Here is a 20,741-nt window from a genome sequence, read left to right on the forward strand (position 1 = left end):
CTCGGACCTGCTATAACCATTTCAGTCACTTGACTCACAACTCTTGAATCAGTGCATTCCAATCACTTCACATAGAGTTATTTACACAGTGGAATTAAATTGTAACTCTGTGGCTGGGATGTGTTTTGTTTCATTTGAGGTCCATATTTTTGGGGTCTGGGGAATGTTAACGACAGTAAAACAGTTGTGGGTGTGGCTCCTTGCTCACAGCACTTATCTTAATGGTGCACTTGAAATGCTTATTTGAATTTTGTTTTGTTTTTATAATTTTGTGAGGCTGTAATTTCCTACCCAAGCACGCAGCACCCGTCGCTAAGAAACTTGGCAACCTGATACTGGACCATGGCCAATGTCATTCTGGGCTGGCTGCCTGGAGATCGGTGGCAGTGGGGAAGAACCATAGGGAGTCATAACAGGGCCCAACCTGGCACCCTTGCTCTGCAATAAAGACATAGTGCACAGCAATGCAGGGATTGAATTATTTTTTATTCATTCATGGGATGTGAGCATCGCTGGGAAGGCCAGCATTTATTGCCCATCCCTAATTGCCCTTGAAAAGGTGGTGGTGAGCTACCTTCATGAACCACTGCAGTCCGTGTGGAGAAGATTCTCCCACAGTGCTGTTAGGTAGGGAGTTCCAGGATTTTGACCCAGCGACGATGAAGGAACTATTTCCAAGTCAGGATTGTGTGTGACTTGGAGGGGAACTTGCAGGTTGATGTGGCTCACCCAGTGCCTCAGTGCCAAGCATCGATGTTCCATCTGCTATAACACTCTCTTTAGATTTTTATAGGCTAGATTCTCATGAGGACTGTGAAATGGCTTCAGGACATGAAACTTAGTTCCCTACTGTTGGTTTTCCAACTAACAGCCAGACTTGTCCACAAGGGACAGTGTGAGCCACACGTCATGAAGCAATATAGGATCAAAACAAAAAGAACAATAAAAATGTGTTTTATAAAATAGTTCTTTATCTATCTATCTGTCTGTCTGTCTGTCTATTTCTATCTTTCTATCTATTTCTTTCTTTCATTCTTTCTACCTTTCATCAGAATGCTCTAACTTCACAGTATTTTGAGAAGATCCTTTACAAAATTGTTTCCAAATCCCAAGTCCTTGCTTCAACTAGAGTGGATCAACTATCCCACCAGAGTGAACAACAGAAGAGAATGAGTGGCTCACAGTAACATTAGCCAAGCCAACTCCTTCCACGCCTGGCAGCTCACCCAGGTGATATGTGAGTGCGGGGACATCACACACCTCCTAATATACATAGAGTCCCAGCTAAATAAAAACAGACTCTGTAAATGTGCCTCGATACTGATATAATGCCATCTGGCAACGCTCCACCCTTAATCTAATTTATTCCATATTAAATAACTGTTCAGTAGGTCTGACCCAGTAATCGTTGTAAAGTTAGCATCAAAACTCACTTACTTCACTGTCCCTGTGCACATCTTTCACAAAATTATTTCCAATTTCCAGGTTTGTTTGCCACCTCTGATTTTTCTTTGTTCCCATGTATAACACACACTGAACTTATATCATATCCTGCAAATGGCCATGAGCAAAGCAACAGGAAATAACTAGTTACATTATGCCATTTTGTGGTACAAATATTTAATGATTTTGTATGAAATGTCTTTGGGGGCATCAATAGATTTAAAACCAATACAATGACACCTCTGTAAAAATAGCAGACAAAGTAATTTCATAAAAACACATAATTTCCAGGCTAATATTTTACAATAGTTGATGTCCTGTGATATTGTTCGTGGACAATAATATGAAACAGAATTTTAAAATATTAAACAGCATATTTAAATAATCTAAATTATCCTCAGTCACTTCTTTGTTTTCCATATCAATTCATATTTAGAATTTGGCTTGCAATTCTCAGTTTCCTTTTGTACTCAATATAAATCTTCCTTTCCTGATTCCTGCCCTTACTTTAAAATACCTCTAAAGGAAAATCACATTTATCTTTATATTTACCAACATGTTTCTAAACTATGTACTTATCTTTAAACAGCATAAATTGGGATTAAATACCTTGAAATTTTTATTAAAGCAATCAATATGTCCGATCAGTATTCTAAATTTTTTTTTAGATCATCTAAGCCCAGAGCTACAGCAATGAGCAGCATAGAGACAAGAACAACAAACAGCCCAGAATTCAACCGTGGGGTGAGCTATGGGACGGGAGACTCAAATCAGAAGTGCAAGGCTGGAGCAGAGCTTGTATAGAGGGAAGAACAGATTAAATGGCCCTATAAGTTGGTGAGTAAGTTTGAGAACAAGTGGCAAACAGATCAGGGCTGACAGCAAAAGGAATGAAGTATGGAGCTTGCAGCTGATGTGGGGTCAGAGGGAGAGATTAGAGAAGTCCGAGACATGGAGCTATTGGAAATTGTAAACTGGAATATTTGGTTATGCTGCATCAGCCTCAAGGTGGCGAGTTGTTGTTATGATTGGAAGGCAGGATGGGCAAGTTTATGAGCATTTTTGTGATTTTTTTTAGTGAACTTTTGATTTTTTTTAACGTGTTTATTATGTTGTAAATGTTAGTTTTAAGTATATATAATGGAGTGGGTAGGGAACTGTCTTGGCAGTATGTTGGAGGATTTTTTTATTAGATTATGATTGTGTATTTTTTTTTGGCTGCAATGTGGTGGAGGAGAAATGTAATATGATTGGTGAATAGCAAAAGTAGAAAATAATCACTTCAGAAGACCAGAGACTTAAATATTTAAGTATCAAAATGCACATCGACCAATAAGGCAACAGTCCCAGTGTACATAACAGCACAGAAAGAGGCCATTCAGCCCACTGTGCCTATGCCGACTCTTTGAAAGAGCTATCCACTTAATCCCACTCCCCTGCTCTTTCCCCATAGCCCTTCAATTTTTTCCTTTTCAAGAATATACTTGTTTTATTTATTGAGTAACAATTTGCTGGATAACTTATACTCCTATAAAAAAATACTTGTCACACAATGACTTGTACTAGAAATGTGTGTCTGGGTATCTGTCTGTGTGTATGTACATACAATTTTTTTAATGTTTTGAAGTATGATTAATTTATGAAGGATGCTGTATGTTGTGCCGCATTTAGACCTAAAACGATGAATAAATGAGGGAATCAAAACCAGGAGTTTTAGGATGTTTTCTGTGAGATTTGGAAAATGGGCCCAAAACAGCGAGTGAGTCACCAACCATCAGGGGGAGTTGGCAGGGCTGATGTCAGGAGGAGCAGTTAAAGAGCTGCATTGTGGGGAGACAATCAATTTCAGTGCAGTAGTTGCCATCAATATAGAGGATAAGAATTTACTTAAAGAAGTAAATCTTTATACTGGAGAGGTAGGAGCAACCAATAACCACCCTTATATTCACCCAATGAGCATCACAGCCAGGAAAACCAAGACATTCTCACACATGATAAGGGGAAGCTAGATAAGTACATGAGGGAGAAAGGAATAGAAGGATATATTGATAGGGTGAGATGAAGTGTGGTGGGAGGAGGCTCCTGTGGAGCATGGAACTGTAGGGCCGAATAGCCTGTTTCTGTGCTGTAAAATTCTATGATGGCATTTTGAATTGAATTACACCATATCTAACTGGTGAATATAATTCTATAAAAACTCTGCTCCTTTAAATGAAACCAACCATATTGTAGCCTCCCAGTTACTGTACTTTCTGATAGAACTACCAGAATAATATTGTAATAATAACACCACATGTGAAAACTTATGATTCTGCCCTTTCTAATTAACCTCTCTCCCACGCCTTTTTTTGTTTTAAAAAGACTACACTCCTTCGGCTGAGCAGGTCTAATACTCGGGGCCCTGAGGAATTGGCTGGTTCTGTCTCTTTAAGTTACAGCTCTTCTCAGAAGCCAACTATTATAATGATTTTTAAAAAAAAATCAAATATCAAATAAAGCATTCTGTTACTGACACATTGAGTCGTTGGCTGATTTTTTTCTGTGATTTAAGTGAAAAACCCCTCAGGTTAGGGTACACAATTTAAAAAAGTAGTCACCAGAACAACATTAGGGAAGTGTATAGTTTAACAGGGAATTGGAACGGGATTTAACAGCACGGCTTATCAGCGCACATCCACATAGAGCGAGCTGAACATAACAGCAGAATCCAGCTATTTCCCGGGGGAAAGGCCCAATATATAACTTTTAAAAGGTTTGGGAGACTGTATGGACTAAAACCTCAATCCCTCGCTCCCAGGTCAGTAACATTAAGCGTCAGTTCTGCAAATATTTAATCCCGAACATCATTGGATTTGATTATAATTTATAATCTATAATCAAAAGATGGAGATGACTCAGGCCCTTTAACCAGCGTGTACACTAGGAATAATGCGAAATACAATCACCTTTAAAATAAATAGAATCCAAGAGAGCAAGCAAAACGGCAGCTGGCATCATTTAAAGGCACTCACACACTGGGACACCTAAGACAGAATTTGGCAGAAGCAGCAGCGTTTTATTATAATGGAGCCGGAGATTGGCATAAGGGGTGTCAGTATGGATCTGTGACCGTGTGAGGCACGGAGCGTGCCACAGAAGAGCAATGTATTTGCACAGCGCCTTATCGCGTGTCGGAAACATCTCAGGCCGTTTCACGTACAATGCAGTACTTGTCTCTATTCTGTAGCGCCGGCTCCTGTGTGTGGTTACTCGGATGGGCAGATACTGTTACTCTGCTTTGCAGCACTGAAATACTGCCGCTTGCACTTTCGCTTTGGTATAGAGAAAAGGCTCTGAGTAAAACCCGAGAACAGACTTCGCCCCAAGATCCATCCGTTTACCTTCAGTGGACTTTTTCCTCTCTGGTTTCTTTTATCTTGTTATTATTTAGTTTATTCCCCCCACCCCCGACCCCCTCTCATCCCTTTCCCTTCAATCTCTACTTTTTCTTCCAGATCATCACTCATTCTCCAAGTTAGATGCTATTTGCAGAGACACGCAGAATAGGCGGGTGAAAGGTTCTCAACATTTCGCTCAACTCCAAGCCCAACTTTCCACTTTAACGAAATTCTAACGAATTCTGCAGCGAAGTAGCGGTTGTAAGGAGCCAGTGTAACTGCTCAAGCTGCCATGATGAACTAAAGATTAGTCATGGGAAATCGAGACTGCGAACTTTTAAAATGGTCATCCAAGACTTGTATTTAAATTAAATAGTGCTGCATCTCGGCATTTGAATTAACAGTTTGTACAACACAAACCATGGTGACAGAATGTGACATTAGGAATATATCTGCGTCACCTCACATATCTCCGGATTGAATTCCATTTGCCACTTTTCTGCCTACCTGACCAGTCCATTGATATCTTCCTGCACTCTACAGCTTTCTTCCTCACTATCAACCATGCGGCCATCTGCAAACTTCTTGATCATTTTGTATGTGTGTATGTGTTTGCATGTGTGTGATAGTATGTTTTTTTGCATGTATATGTGATTGTATGTATATGCTTTTGTGTTTGTTTGTAAGTGTGGGTGTATTTGTATATGTGCTTTTGTGTATATCTGTTTTTGTATGTATGTGTTTGTATGTGTGTTTGTTTGTATGTATTTGTTATATGTATGTGTATGTGTGTGTGCTTGTATGTGTGTGTGCTTGTATGTGTGTGTTTGTATGTACGTTTGCATGTATTTGTTTGTATGTGTGTTTGCATGTATTTGTTTGTGTGTGTGTTTGTATGTGTTTGTTTGCACATGTGTTTTTGTATGTATGTGTTTGTTTGTGTGTTTGATGTATGTGTTTGTATGTGTGTGTTTGTATGTATGTGTGTATGGGGTGGGGGGCTGCGATGGCCAGCTTGCATTTTGGAGCTAGCAATGGAGGCCCTGCTCCTGAGGGCTAACTATGGTACTGGGGCTGAGCGGGAGGGCTGCCTATACTGGGATTTATAACATTTTTTTTACCAGAGGACTATCTCATCCACTCAGATTAAACATCGAACAAGATCCAAACCCCAATATATTTGAGCAATTCCAGATTAATTCTAAAAATCCTAGAATTACTCCACAGTTAATCCTTCCCACCCCTTGTATGCTCCCCGGGAAACCGCTTCAAACTGAAGCTGTAATAATCTGGGAAAACCCGAAGCGCTGCGCTCCAGTTTAGTCAGAACAGTCTCGCCCCTGATGCCCTAATATATTCTCACACACTACACCGCTCAAATCTCACTAGTTCCAAACCCAATCCCCAATTTTTTAGGATTTTAGAGGTGCGTTGGTAATGAACCCCCATCCTTCTCTGGGATAGACTGAAATAAACGTAGTACAGGTCGGATTGCTCAACGATTCAGCAGACAGAATGGGCCATTGCCCGTCTCACACAGCAGTAACAGGGAGAGTCTAAGAGTGCCCGACCACGCACTGATTACACCGACTGTCCTCACGTCTAAGTGTTGTGGGCTATAATAAACCCTTCCTGTTTAGGTGTAAGACTGGTCTGAGACGGCCGCGGATCACAACTAACATTGTTCCTAAACTTCCAGCCATACACGAACAACCAGCCCGAGCGGGGCTGTCACTTTAACATTAAACCAAAGACAGAAAATTGATCTCCAGACCCTGTAACAAGCTTCGGACTGCCTCATCAGACACACGGTGACATCCCCCACTGCAGAACGTGCAGACAACCTCCATTTTTAGGCACAGTTTAAAATGAACACACGATACAGGCTGTACATCTCCTGAGTGATGGAGAAGAGCACCATTATTTACACCTAATATTTCACATCTAGAGCACAATCTCTTCTACTCCCATCATTATTTTCTACAGATAGACATGCACTTATGAATTCTGGACTACCTTTAGGGCGGATTAAAGCGCTAGGATCAGGAAAGTTTAACACAAAAACCCGAACCAAACAACTATGGTCGTGTTTATTGGGGTCGGGATACTGGGCACTGTAGGTCGGTGGGTTCGCCATTACATCAGCATTACATCCCAACACTAATCCCAGCGCTCACTTTTCCTCTACACCTCAATACATGTCAAGGAAGCAACCTTTAAATGTATGGGATAGAGATAGAAGAAGGCCAAAGTGAAAGACAGACAGGGATAGAGAGACGACGCAATGACTAGCCAACACAGTAACTCACCCGGAGCCCAGTTAAATTCATATTTTAAGAGCAAGATTGTTAAACTAAAATTCAAATATATCACCGTGACAGTTTAACCTGCTTATCCCGAACTCTCGTCCCAACGAACCCAATTCCAGCTCACTGAAACCAAGCTCCGGAAAACCTCCGATTCTGTCTATAACCCGTTTGGGTTAGAAAATCTCCAGAAATTCATAACTGAACACACCAAAGAAAACAAGCCACGTTTTTCAAAATCTGAGATCTGAGTCCTTAGACAGGAAGATTTCATTTCAGCCGAAAGAGTCAGGAAAATAATTCACCCGACACTCGCATGAACTTTTCTATCTTATAATATTCAATGTATTGAAATAAACTTGAGTCCTCGGACAGGGCAAAGTTGCAGAGGGAGCGGGGGTTCGTTTCCTCGGCTCATTGCAGACTGAGATTGGTACTTTGAGGTTCTGCCATCCCCCACCGCTTTCTTATATAAAGTTATTTACTATATTTCAGCGTCTCCTCTCGTGTATTCAAAGGGCTTTCCACGATCAGGGCAGACAAGCTCAGAGAGGCTGGTCTAAGACACAGGAAAAGGATATTAAAATGGCAAAGGAAAATGGATCAAACTATTCACCAATCCGATACAATAGTGTCATCGTCTGTTTATATTTTTTCTATTACATTTAATTAAAATATATTAACATAGTTATATGATCTATAAATATACATTATGTCGGGTTGCGTGCAGTACACATTTTTACTGCAGCGGCCGGCTTTTTATATACAAAAGGCACTTTTTAATTTTTGATCAGACTGTGTTGGTTTATTACATCAATGGGATGGTGCAAGAATCTAACAATCCAGCTTTTCATAGAATCTTCAAGCACAGAAGGAGGCCATTCGGCCTATCGTGCCTGTGCCGGCTCTTTGAAAGAGCTATCCAATTAGTCCCATGTCCTTGCTCTTTCCCCAATATCCCCCAATGTTTTCCTTTTCAAGTATATATGCAATTTATTTCTGAAAGTTACTATTGAATCTGCTTCCACCACCCTTTCAGGCAGTGTATTCCAGATCATTACAACTGGCCGTGTAAAAACAACTTTCCTTATCTCCCCTCTGGTTCTTTTGCCAATTATCTTAAATCTGTATCCTCTGGTTAACAATCCTCCTGCCAGTGGAAACAATTTCTCCTTATTTACTCCATCAAAACCCTTCATAATTTTGAACAGCTCTATTCCATCTCCCCTTAACCTTCTCTGCTCTAAGGAGAAGAACCCCAGTTTCTTAGTCTATCCACATAACTGAAGTCCCTCATCCTTGGTACCATTCCTGTAAATCTGCTCTGCATGCTCTCTAAGGCCTTGATATCCTTCCTAAAGTGTGATGCCCAGAATTGGACACAATACTCCAGCTTAGGCCCGACCAGTAATTTGTAAAGGTTTAGCATAACTTCCTTGCTTTTGTACTCTATGCCTCTATTTATAAAGCTCAAGGTCCCTTATGCTTTTTTAACAGGCTTATCAATTTGTCCTGCCACATTCAAAGATTGTGTACATATACCCCCAGGTCTCTCTGTTCCTGCACCCCCCTTTAGAATTGTACCATTTAGTGTATATTGCCTCTTCTCGTTCTTCCTTCCAAAACGCATCATTTCACACTTCTCTGCATTAAATTTAATCTGCCATGTGTCTGCCCATTTCAACAATCTGTCCTGAAGTATGTTACTATTCTCCTCACTCTCTACTACATTTTCAAGTTTTGTGCCACTTTGAAATAAAAACTTTGAAATTATGCCCTTTATACCCAAGTCCAGGTCATTAACATATATCAAAAAGAGCAGTGGTCCTAATACCGAACCCTGGGGGAATCCACTGTATACTTCCCTCTAGTCTGAAAAACAACCGTTCACCACTAATCTTGCTTTCTGTCTTTTAGCCAATTTCGGATCACCGCTGCCACTACCCCTTTAATCCCATGGGCTTCAATTTTGCTAACATATCTATTATGTGGCACTTGATCAAACGCCTTCTGAAAGTTCATATGCACAACATCAGCCGCACTACCCTCATCAACCCTCTTTTTTGATTGAATAAAACCCTCTGGCACAGGTGCTCCCTCGTGTACCCTGAATGTACCAGATCGCAAACAAGGCTGCGTGTTCAAAAAGTTACAATAACAATAAAAAATATAAGCAGCCTGCAAACCTAGTCCTGCTCCTACACATACACACACACACACACACAGAGTTACATACATAGACAGACAGCCATACACACACACATACACGTTTAGACCAGATGTAAAATTAATCCCGCCCCTCGATAACGAATTAACCCCATAGGCACCGATTCAAGTCTTCTGAATCTTTAGTGATATAATTCAGGAGATGTGAGATGTTTCTCAGATACGAACGTAACTGGGTGAAAAAGCTACACTGAGTCTCTAAAACTATATACTGCAGCTCGTACGAAAACTATCAAGACATCTTTGAAAACCTGCAAATATTTCAAAACAGTGGGACCACACAGGGCGTGTTGGTGAAATGCTTCCTTCTGGTTAATTAGTTATCTACAATGATATTGAAAAGTACTGGCGGCAAAGAACCGGGGATACATTACACTCTTGCTGCAATCCAAGAAATCCAGTACAGGTTACCGTCCCTTTAGTTAAATCTTTACAATAATAATACACCGGTGAAACTCCAATACTCGCAGCACTGACTCACTGACACGTTCAGTTAGGCTGATGGTAAGAACTGGAATGGCACTTACTTTCCCTGAGGTAATTGAGATGTGAGAGCAGGACCTCGGCATTGTAGAGGGAAGTCAGGCGGAGAAAGTCCTCCTTGTTCATCTTACAGAGCTCTTTGCCGTCCGTGTTGTGGAAAAGGGACGTGTCGATCTCCAGCAGCCCGTACTCCTTGATAGCCCACTCCAGCCACTGTCTGACGTGCTCCTGGCTCCAAAGAGTCGGATCTGCAAAACACCAGTTATTTAAATAACTCATCCAGAATCCTGCAAAAACCGCACCGATTCCACAACACTAACACCCCAATCTAAACGCTGTTCTAGTTAAAGGGACAGTGTCACTTCTGTGTGCAATAAATACTGAGGCTTAGCTCACACCAGCCGGTTTCGCGGCCGATTTACTCAATCCAGATGTATGCAACCCACTCGGCTAATTTCTGGTAATAGCAATTCAGTGCATAATTGGATCAAATTCAGTCAACTTTAGCAATGTGGTCGAGCCTTATCCCTGGTATTTCACCTTAATACAGTATTGGCTGAGAGAGGGGCACCTCAGGGTCTGTGAGTGTGTTTGGAGGGGGACTGTCATTAATGTGCAGGTCCCGAGGGCCCCTAGCTGGTCCGAGATGCAACGACTCTACTTCTCGCACCCCCACCCCGAACCCCAAGGGCTGTGTTGGGGAAAAGTTACCTGCCGGGACGATCACTCTCCTCTCGTTGGTGGTCATGTTAGGCGGGGGAGGTCCGTTCTTCTCGTCCATGTAACTGCTGTAATTCATAGGGTTAGTGTCGGTGCTGCTCACCAGCTTATTGCATTTGGCCACGCTGCAGTCTACAGGTGAGTCCCTGTCAGGGTTAAGAAGCAGGAGAAAGGCGTCAGAGAGAGGAAGCCACAGATACAAGAGCTATAGGTGCAGCTAGAGATAGCTCTCTCCATTTCTCCAACTAGCCTTTTGCTTACATTCATTAGGACATATTAGAACCTACCATTCCCTTAACCCCTTCTGAAAATGTGCGCAGCAGTTACCAGGGCTCCGCACGATGAGTCACTTTAATTACATTTCTTTGTGTATACAGGTCAACAAGGGATCACATGTTCGCATAAAGACAACATGCATCGCATCTCCTGAAGGGAACAGGGGCAAGATTCCTTGTATGCGCTAGGTGCAATGAAATGTCCTTATGAATTGGTTTACAATTTCGTTTTATAAAGCGCATGGAGGCGTTCTTCTCCCCTGTTCCTTGTGCATTTAGCCTTCAATATTCTTGCCCTTCCAGTTTTCCAAATACAAGTCCCGTCTGTGTCCTGAAAAGACCAATTCAGGCATATCATCCATTCCATAAAGTATTTCAATGCTTTTTAAAGGGGACTGAGAAAGGTGGCGACGAAAGAAAAGTGAATTAAGAAATTAAGTAAAGATTTTCAGATGTGTGAGGGAGGGGGGCGCGTTATTGTAATGGCTGGTTATATTATTGGACTAGTAATCCAGAGAATGTGAGTTCAAATCCCACCCTGGCAACTTGAGAATTTGAATTCAATAAAAAAAATCTGGTATTGGTAAAAGGTATCGGATTGTCCTAAAAAATCAACTGTTTCACTAATGTCCTTTAGGGAAGGAAACCTGCCGTCCTTACGGGGCCTGGCCTATATGTGACTCCAGTCCAATGTGGTTGACTGTGAAGTGGCCTAGCAAGCCACTCAGTTGTACAAAAGACACACCACCATCTTCTCAGAGCAACTGGGGGTGGCCCAGCGATGCCCACATCCCATAATAATAATAGATGGCTCTCATACAGTTCCATATAGCCAAATCTGAACAGTGACCCACACAGAAAGCACATTACATAGCATTTTACAGCACAGAAAGATGCCATTCGGCCCAACTGGCCTATACCAGTGTTTATGCTCCACACGAGCCTCCTCTCACCTTACTTCATCTAACCCTATCAGCATAACTTTATATTCTTTTCTCCCTCATGTGCTTACCTAGCTTCCCGTTAAATGCATCTATACTATTCGCCTGGACTATTCCTTGTTGTAGCGAATTCCACATTCTTACCACTCTTTGGGTAAAGAAATTTCTCCTTTAGTTTTAGTTTTCGTTAGAATATATTTCATTGGATGTTTAGTAGTGTCACCCGGCCCTCACTACTGGCCGAGAGGCAACAGTTCCCTTTGGGCATAGAGCGAACCGATCACAAGCCAACCCCGAGCACCTCCCAGCGGACAGTGCCGGAGACTGGGGGCTATAAGTAGCAAGAAGAGTCCCTGAGAAGCACTAGGTATCTGGGGCCTATTCATAGAGCGCACTGTGCTCTTGTGGGCTGTAATGGATATCTCTTAAGTAATCAGACTGCAAAAATATTATGTAAGTTATTTGTGTGTTATGCTATAAACACAATGGGCCTATTCAAACGTTACTTCATTTTATATATAGAAATATACTTAATATAAATGATCAATTCTATTGAAAGCAATGACAACGTGTGGCGTTCTGCTGATTGTTTAGTGCTGTCCTTTACAAACACCATTGGGTCAGATCTACTGAAAGATGAGACTGGGATGGGAAGCTCTCGGAATGCATTACATCAGGACTGTGGAGCATTTACAAAAAATTGAATGGGGCTGGGTGCTTGTTATCGAGTGCATGATGCCCACTGGCCCCCGTTCTGCCTGGGGAAGTTGCCGTGGGTGGAAGGGACTGCCTGATCCGATGTTACCTGGAGCCGTTCATGTGATCGTATTCCCTCTTGATATTAACCCTGACAGGCTGGTTGATCCATTCTTGTTGAGGCAAAGGGTTAATTTTGTGTGTTTGTCCATAGTCGGCGGCAGCTGAAGCCGTCATATCCGCTTTGGGGAGGTGGGCAGCCACGTACGAAGTGTCAAACAGGGACTGGTCGTCACTCACAACCGACAAGGCCTCCTGAAAACATGGCAAACAGCAAAGGGCAAACGGTGAGAGAGTTACAGGTACCAACACCAAACACAACTCCAGAAACTGCACCCTCCAAAATAAGGCAGATATTCAGAGAGGGACAAATTACTCCTGATACAGTGACCCCTCCCCAGACCAAAGGTAGATTATATGGCAACAGGTTAATTATTTAAAATAACTCTAACTTCAATCGACGATTATGTAATCACATAAAAATTGCAAGAGTGCTCAATATCATACACATACATTTTTAAATGCACTGTCACATTATATACAAAAGTTATACTATATTTGTATATAATGTTTCGGGTTTCTGTACAGTTGTACGCTTATTGGTATGTGTGTATATGTTGTGTAAGCATGGTGTATGCGTGCGTGTTTCTGGGTGTGAGACATCCATCATTTGGAATCCGCACCACTAACTCAATAATTATTAACTGAATACTTTTAGGGTCCGTATGATTTCAAATCCGAAAGGGACAGTAATGCATAATCCCGTATAAGAATATTGCATGTGTAACCTGGAACCGTTATATGTGGATTGGCCTCTTCCGCAAGGGTGTCCCTCGATCAACTCAAAATAAAGCCCAGAAATCTCTGGGAATGCTCGGGGTTTCCACACAGTGGGAATGCTGTGCGAGCGATAGATCATGAATGAGTCTGGCAGTCTGTAGACTGAATATGTCCGCAGCATTTGAAGGGAGCAACAACGCGGTGAAACGGTTTGAAGCAGATTTGAATAAAGATGCTGGAGTGCGCGCCCCTGTTGTTGCGGTGTTTCTAACTGTAGGAGTCAGCAGTCTCCGCCTCTGTACACAGCGGCACACAGAGAGGCAGGGCCAGTGGCAAGTATCACTCACAGACACTGTAGTCCTGCCGGCTTATTTTTTTCATTAGTTTGCACTTGCCAGCACTCAGAAGCCATAGGCTCAAACCAAACCCAAACTACACTGAGCTCAGCGAGAGGGTAGAGCCAGAGAGGAGAGGAGGGAGAGGGAAGGAGAAAGAGAGAGGCGTCTGACCCTAGTCCAGCCCAGAATAAGTAACAAAAAAAACATAAATAAATGCGTACTGACAAACATTAAACACGAACACCAGTTACAGTCCTTTAGGGAGAGCGGGGGGGGGGGGTTGTTTTACATCTTCATTGTATTAAGGAAAAGGAAATCTGTCAGGAAACAGGGGTGTAAAGAACGGAAGTGTATGTTGGGTCGATAAGGGAGGGGGATTGATGAGAAATCTGGTGTTCAGTTATGAGTCAATCAAACCTTTAAATAACATTTTATCTTCACTTAAAACTGTTAGATGTTGGATCCCGAAGAGCGCTAACCCGCCTCCCCCGATGTGCATTCACTATTCTGTAACACTGGATATCTTAAAGCGGGTCCCTCTTGTTTCTATATATTGTGGGACCCGCTGCCAGAGAGACATTTGAAACATCTGAGAGAAATAAATTCTGTCTGAAAGTTGGAGATGGAGGGAACGCGCTGTACCGCAACAAGCAGCAAGATCCCGCCAACAGACTGAGCGGAAAATTACACGACTGGTTTCGTTATAAGTACATCCTAGTAAATTCTAAACACATTAAATTGGTCATTCTATGGTTGCTGAGTTGTGTTCGCCACAAGTTTGGTGCGTCTGGAGGTGGCGAGAGACCCATTGAGTTGCGGAGTGGCTCTCGGGCTCTGTGCCATGCAACATTGCGCAGTTCGTGAAAGTCCCTGCGATCCGCGGACAGGTTCCTGCCACCTCGCATTGAGAGCCCCCCGACCCACAGCCCTCGGACCTCCCACCCACCTAGCCTAATCTAGGGTTAGTGATAGCCATGTTTACGGAGCAGCCACAGTCCGAGTGGCGCCCACGTTGGGACGATGCCATCCAAGTGACTTGGAGAAGCGAAGTCCATTTGGTGCAGAAAGGGCAACAATCACCAGAGCTCCCTCAACAACCCTCCCTATCCCAGGCGTCCCACTGACTGAAACTACAGCTCCCACTCCGGCCTCGGCGCTTGAAAGGAAAAGGAAATTTAGCAGGAGATGGAAAATTAAGGAAATCGGATTACCGCTTTGGGTTGGAAACTTGTGAAAAAGTCGCGTCACCCCCAAGGAAAGGGGACGGGAGCGAAACGCCAGCGACGGCCAGCCTCTAAAGCACTCCCCACCCCTCCAGTCTCCCCCTTACCTTAATCGTGCCGTCCATTTCACCCGATTTCTTCCCTTTTCCCCAAATCGGAACAATATCCCAAACATGACACGGTCAGGAGGTAATTACCACCGCAATTCTTGCTCGGACAGGCGAGGTAACCGGATGAAAGATTGGCAATTTTGGGAAGTGAAGTCAGCCGCCCGAGAGGAAGCCGCTGAACCAATGGTGGGGGCTCATTACACATTTTTTTTAAAGCAGGATATTTTGGCCGTCGAGATAAGGAAAGAGAAACAATAGCGATTTCTATTTTCCGTGGTTCAAACGCGTTTTCCTGTCGGGAAGCGCCCCTCACCCTCAGCCGTTTTTGCACTTGCTCCACACACACACACAACATACATACACTCACACACATACACTCTCACACTCACACACAAACTACACTGTTATTGTCTTCTATTTCAGAATAAAATAAACCATCAGAGCCTTTTGTGGCTGCACCTCATGTCACGAAAAGAGTAACTTTGCAGTTCCCCTCCCCCCTACAATGACACGTTAGGTGTTACCTTAAGCTGTTTGCGCCCTGTTTGATTGACAAACAGATATTTCTATATAAAAAAAACACACACACTTGGATTCCAGCATCAACACAATCTAACAAAGCAAAATAGTTTTCGGCAAAGTACATAAAAGTTATACAAAGTCGGGCAGTCACCATCTATTCCCTCAACCCAGCTGACATCCCACCGAGTCAGTGTTCCACCAATAATCTTCATATAAAATATACATTTGGTAACATTTACTGAAACTGCATAATTCGGAATGAAGAGTTTACCTGGTCAGGTGAAGTTTTCATATATATAAATGTATTTATGTGAAATCTCCCGTTATGTCTAGACGTTGTGCTCCTGGTTTTTTGAACGTGTCCACAGATCTCCAATCCCCTTATTCGTTTTTTTCTCTCTCTCTTCACTAAATTGGCGAGTTAAGCTTGCAGTTCCCTCCCCCCTCTGAAATTATCCTCATCAATCCAGCCAGCATTTCAATGCAGCTGCAGCCTCCGAACGTGAGGAGACCGCCGGGGAGTCGCGGTGTGCTCACCAATGAGGCGAGTGCAATATTCACCGGTAATTGTAGGGTTTCGTTTCTGTATTTATACTGAGGGCAGTTTTTTTCTCATTAACTGAAACCTGGCCCCGTATCCTAAGCCCCAAAGAAAGCTTCAGTGTAATTAGTTACTTTGAAAGTATATTAAACCTGGGTGTGCACGTGCAGGGGCATTTGGACTCTTTCTGAGTCAAGTATAGAGGAATGTTATTGCTGAACATTGAGAGCAACATAACTCTTTAATTATTTCTTATTATTTTTCTTTAAATGCGAGGGATTGGTTATCCAGAGTTCTTATATCTAATGACCAATTCTCCAGGTAACCGAGATTCTTATACCAGATCAACCATGGGACGTTCTGCCGTCCTCAGAGATCCAACTTTTCACCCGGAACTCTCCTTGTTCTCACTGGGGACCATCCCCACTAGGCGTCTGCCTCCTGCCTCTCACTCATGGGGCCTAGCACTGGGCCCCATCCATCACTCCCTCCACCCCCCCCCCTCCCGCCGCTGCTAATATACAGACCCCGATCCCTGCGTGCAGGTACCTCGGGTCACGAGAACGTTGAGTCTGGGCACCCCTTGGGCCATGAGAGAGAGTCAGGGATCCTGAATCTTAAATAATCATCAAGTTGGAAGCAGGGCCAGGCAAATAAACATCAATATTTGTTTACAATTTGATACACAGCAAACAAATTCTCAGATTGCTTCTGGCATGAGATTTTAAAAAGCCTGGGGAAAGGGTCTGGGCGTGTGATGGATGTGTTAAAACCTTGTAACCAACAAGAAGGTTACAACGTGTAATTTATGAGCCCGCTCTGGAGGTGAACTTTAATATGTAATTTTACTTTTTTTTGGGGGGGGGGGGGGGCGGCGGTGGAGGGCGGCAATTTTAGAACTTAAAATAAAACGAACCCGACCAATTCTGGGGTTTTTTAAGAGTGGGGGCAAATTCCCACAATTACAAGGAACGTAAGAAAAATGGTGAAAGGGGAAAAAAATCTGCGACTCCAAACACACAAGCAAGCTGTCTGGGCCGTTGCTCGGGGCCATAATTAATTTGAGATTTATTTTTATTGGAGAACTCCTAGTCTCCGCTGACCTTAGCAAAACAAGTCTGCAGCGAGGACCTGGATGCGCTTGAATGAAACATAATATAACTGCAAAGTATTTCTTGCTTGCCTGCTTTGGGTTTTGTCTCGGAGCGCTTAAAAAAATTAATACACAGCTATCTTTAGAAAGTAATAAATGTTCGAGTTGTAATTAGATCAAGGTCTCGCAGTTCTGAGCACTGTAATGAAGGGGCCGATTATTACCCCATGTGAGCCCCATGGAGGGGACTTTCTCTCTGACGTTGAGTATCTCATGGTGAGCTTTGGTTGAACTCTGGCGAGGAGAGAGGAGAGCAGGGAACAGACTGAGAATTGTTCCACTTTCGCAGACCTCTCCCCCTTGGTTGGAGACTGTCTGAAAACCAGCCTTTGTGAAATAACACAAACGTTATGACTGGTTGAAAAAAAATTGCTATTTCAAGGGCGTTAGGTACAAGCCCGAGGTCCGCATACTGCACTCTTTAATACTGCCGCGGAATATTAGACATAAATGTTTTTTGAAGGTCCTCTTTGATACGTCTGAGGCGCGTTTCAAGCCTCTGTGATATTGCTTCCCTTTTGATTAAGTGTTAGCTGCCTACATTGTATGAAATAAATGGATCCAGACCTTTACACACCTGCAACTAAATGATTTTCACTTTGAAAAAACACGACACAGAGGCCAGAAACCGCCTCAATGACTCCAAAATGTACAGCATATTTACTTTGCATAAGATTTAATTCAAAAAACGTAAGTCACATATTGTTTATATTAGATACACACATTATATTTACAGTGACCGGATTACATTTATCTCGTGAATCAAAGTCGGGCGCTACAAATGTTCTTTTTATTTTGTTTTTAATTATTTATTTAACTTGTTAAAGTCTAGCGTATTTCTCCCGTCTGAGAAAGCCTGTCTGTCCTACTAAGAGGGGATTCAATGCGATTGAAGCGTTTGGGTCCTATGGAGAACTCCGCTAATGGGATAAAGGAGGAAGCAAAGAAGGGTTCGGCTTGGAGTTGGTGAAACTTTCCACAGACAAATAGTTGGAACGCTGGCCGTGTGTCTATAAAAACTGAAAGCTCCTATAACAGATCATGACTATAGATTTCCTTATCCGAGTCCCTACCAGCTCCAACTCACTATTTCCAGGGCAGATCTGGAGTCACTGCACAGTCACATTATATACAATCCGGAGTTGAAAGTTACATTTCAAAACTCATTTCTTTTGTTTATTTTTTTTGGATTAGATCAGTTTCACACACGCTGTGACTAGGCCCGAAGTGTGGCTGGCACACAATATGAGTTTCTGTACAAAAAAGGATTATTATCATAGATTATTTTTCGTTTCAAATCCATAGATCTTGGAGTTGGGGGCCATTACTGGAATTTTAAATTTACATTAAACTTAAAACATAGAGAGAGATTCAACAGCGGCATTAGGAGTCTCCAACACTACTGAAAATCTTTCACGGAATCCAGCTGTGTGTCCCCTTTTAGAAGCTATACGCTACTATGCAGGTCTGAGTTACAAATGGGAATGAGGAGAGCGGCAGTCCCAGCAGGTAACATCACGGCGGTAATGATAAAATGGGCAAAAGCACGGGTTTTGGTAATGGTAAGGAATGAATTTCGCTAGTATTTAACTAAACGGCAGGCAGAGTCTTGACTTTCAAATTCAGTCGGTTTCTGAAATTGTATCCCATTTGGGTAGACATATTTTTAACTGGAAAACTGGAGTTAAACAAATTGTAATTAGGAATTCAGTCACAATGAGCAAGTTAATTGCGAGTTAAACGAGGACAAATTCAACAATGTTTTCCAGCATTCTCCATTTTCTCTTGTGTCCTTCCTATCAATAAAGGCCATTTTTTCGGTACATGTTGGATGAGTTTAATCGCAGGCAGTTGGATGGCTCTGATTGAACGCTGCTGCCTCAATCTTACCTTTACGTAAGACGAGGTGTCTGGGACAGTCTGAAACATCTTCCTCCAAGCTGCCCCGTGCCCCACTCCGGTTGCTTCCACGTCCTGAAAGAAGTCCCACATTTGAGAGTGTGTACAGCAGTTGGGTTTAGCCAGTGCCCCTTTCACCCAGACTACTGTACCTTGACCCCTCTACATTTCCTGTCGATGGCCTGGTCGTGTCCAACCGCACACCGCGGACATAAAATACATCCAAACTCACTCAGATAGAAAATTACTTTCTCCTAATCCGCAGCAGGCACTCCTACAAGTTGTGCTGCTCAAGAACTGATTCAGCGCTGCCTCTTCAGCCATCTACATATCTTTCTGTCACATATCTATCTATCTATCTTTCCTTCTTTCTCTCGTTCTATCAGTAACTGTCTCTTTTCCTCAGGCTCCCTTCCTTCCTTGATTCTCAATGGAAAGGGTTAATATTGTGTAACATTCTTTCATCCTGTCTCTCCTTTAATTTCCTCCAGGCACCTCGGTTCGCCTCTTCGCTTCTCTTTTCTTTCCTCCCTCTTTTTCTTCCTCTCTTCACTCTCGTGTTCTGTCTGATCTCCCAGCGCTTTCCCGGCTTTTCTCTCGTTGATGTGTTGTATCCATTAAGCCGGGATACTCGGCCCTTCCTCATCACTATTTTATTTGTTCTTTTTTAAGTTCTTTCAACTGCCCCTTGACCCGTATTTTTCATTCCTTTATCGTCGCATTTCGTTGCTTTATTGTTTAAAAGGCTATACTCACCCTTAATGTTAGTTAAAAGGCGTGTAACGCTTCGTGATTCCGGCACGGTATCTGGCAGACAGACGGGTTAGCGGCCCATTGCTAATCTAATACTGGCTGTATAAAAGTCTTGACAAGAGAGACCCGTCCATACTGTGGTACAGTGGGGGCTGTGTGCCTCAAAAACTCCAGACAGACCGAATTTAGCAAAGCCGCAGGGAATTATTATTAACGGCGCGTTACGGTGATGCCCTCTTTTTTTAAGTCTTAGTTTTGTTTATCAATTCTTAAATTTATTCTAATTAATTACTGTGAAATGGAAATCCTCCTCTGCCAGACTCAATGTGAAGCCCAACCCCGTGGATAACTCCCCCCTCAACTTTCACCATAAACCCATTGAGCAGGCAAAGTCATCAGATTTTTTTCTATACTTTTTAAAAGGAGTTAAACCAAGAAGCGACGCTGAGTGGAGCTCCAGGTCCGTCGGTAATTTCAACTCAAAATCAAATTTTGTTTAAAAGGGACGGGATTTAACTTTATAAGACCCAGACCCAATTCTAGAAGGAAAACAAAGAAAACGAAACACCAAGTTATTTTGTAAATAGTCATTTAGGGTAGATTTTCCTCTTTTAAAAAAAGTCCAATTCCGCCAGTCTCCCCCTCCCCCACGATGATCCAGACTCAAACATATTGAAACATTTTTCTCTGAACAGTAACATATAAAGAGTCGGGGTGAAAGGGGCCAGACGGGTCGCTCTGTCTGTGTTCAGCTCTACCGTGCAATTACACACTAACGGAACTGAGGACGGTATTTAAATTCCTGTGCAATGCAAAGTTAACTAGTTCCTGACTTTGCAAAGAAGTCTAAAATGTTTTCGAGAGAGATAAAAACACTCATCTCACTCATCCAGAA

General features: G+C 42.7%; 1 protein-coding gene across 4 annotated transcripts in view; it reads right to left on the reverse strand.

Annotated features, from left to right (window-relative positions):
- Window positions 1-20,090, reverse strand: part of fli1 (Fli-1 proto-oncogene, ETS transcription factor) — a 111,000-nt gene extending 90,910 nt beyond the window's left edge. The window contains exons 1-5 of one of the 4 annotated variants that reach the window (XM_067971100.1): window positions 19,850-20,090; window positions 19,085-19,168; window positions 12,577-12,782; window positions 10,547-10,701; window positions 9,880-10,083 (exon numbers count right to left, since the gene is read on the reverse strand). In XM_067971100.1, the coding sequence (XP_067827201.1) occupies window positions 9,880-10,083; window positions 10,547-10,701; window positions 12,577-12,782; window positions 19,085-19,123 (604 nt within the window). In that variant the 5' untranslated portion in view covers window positions 19,124-19,168; window positions 19,850-20,090. Of the gene's footprint in view, window positions 1-9,879; window positions 10,084-10,546; window positions 10,702-12,576; window positions 12,783-14,975; window positions 15,114-19,084; window positions 19,697-19,849 lie in introns of those variants that run through there. The other 3 variants (XM_067971102.1, XM_067971099.1, XM_067971101.1) reach the window with 3 other exon arrangements.
- Between the last annotated feature and the right edge of the window lie 651 nt (window positions 20,091-20,741).

This window comes from Heptranchias perlo, chromosome 33 (assembly GCF_035084215.1).
Source record: "Heptranchias perlo isolate sHepPer1 chromosome 33, sHepPer1.hap1, whole genome shotgun sequence".
NCBI classification, from domain to species: Eukaryota; Metazoa; Chordata; class Chondrichthyes; order Hexanchiformes; family Hexanchidae; genus Heptranchias; species Heptranchias perlo.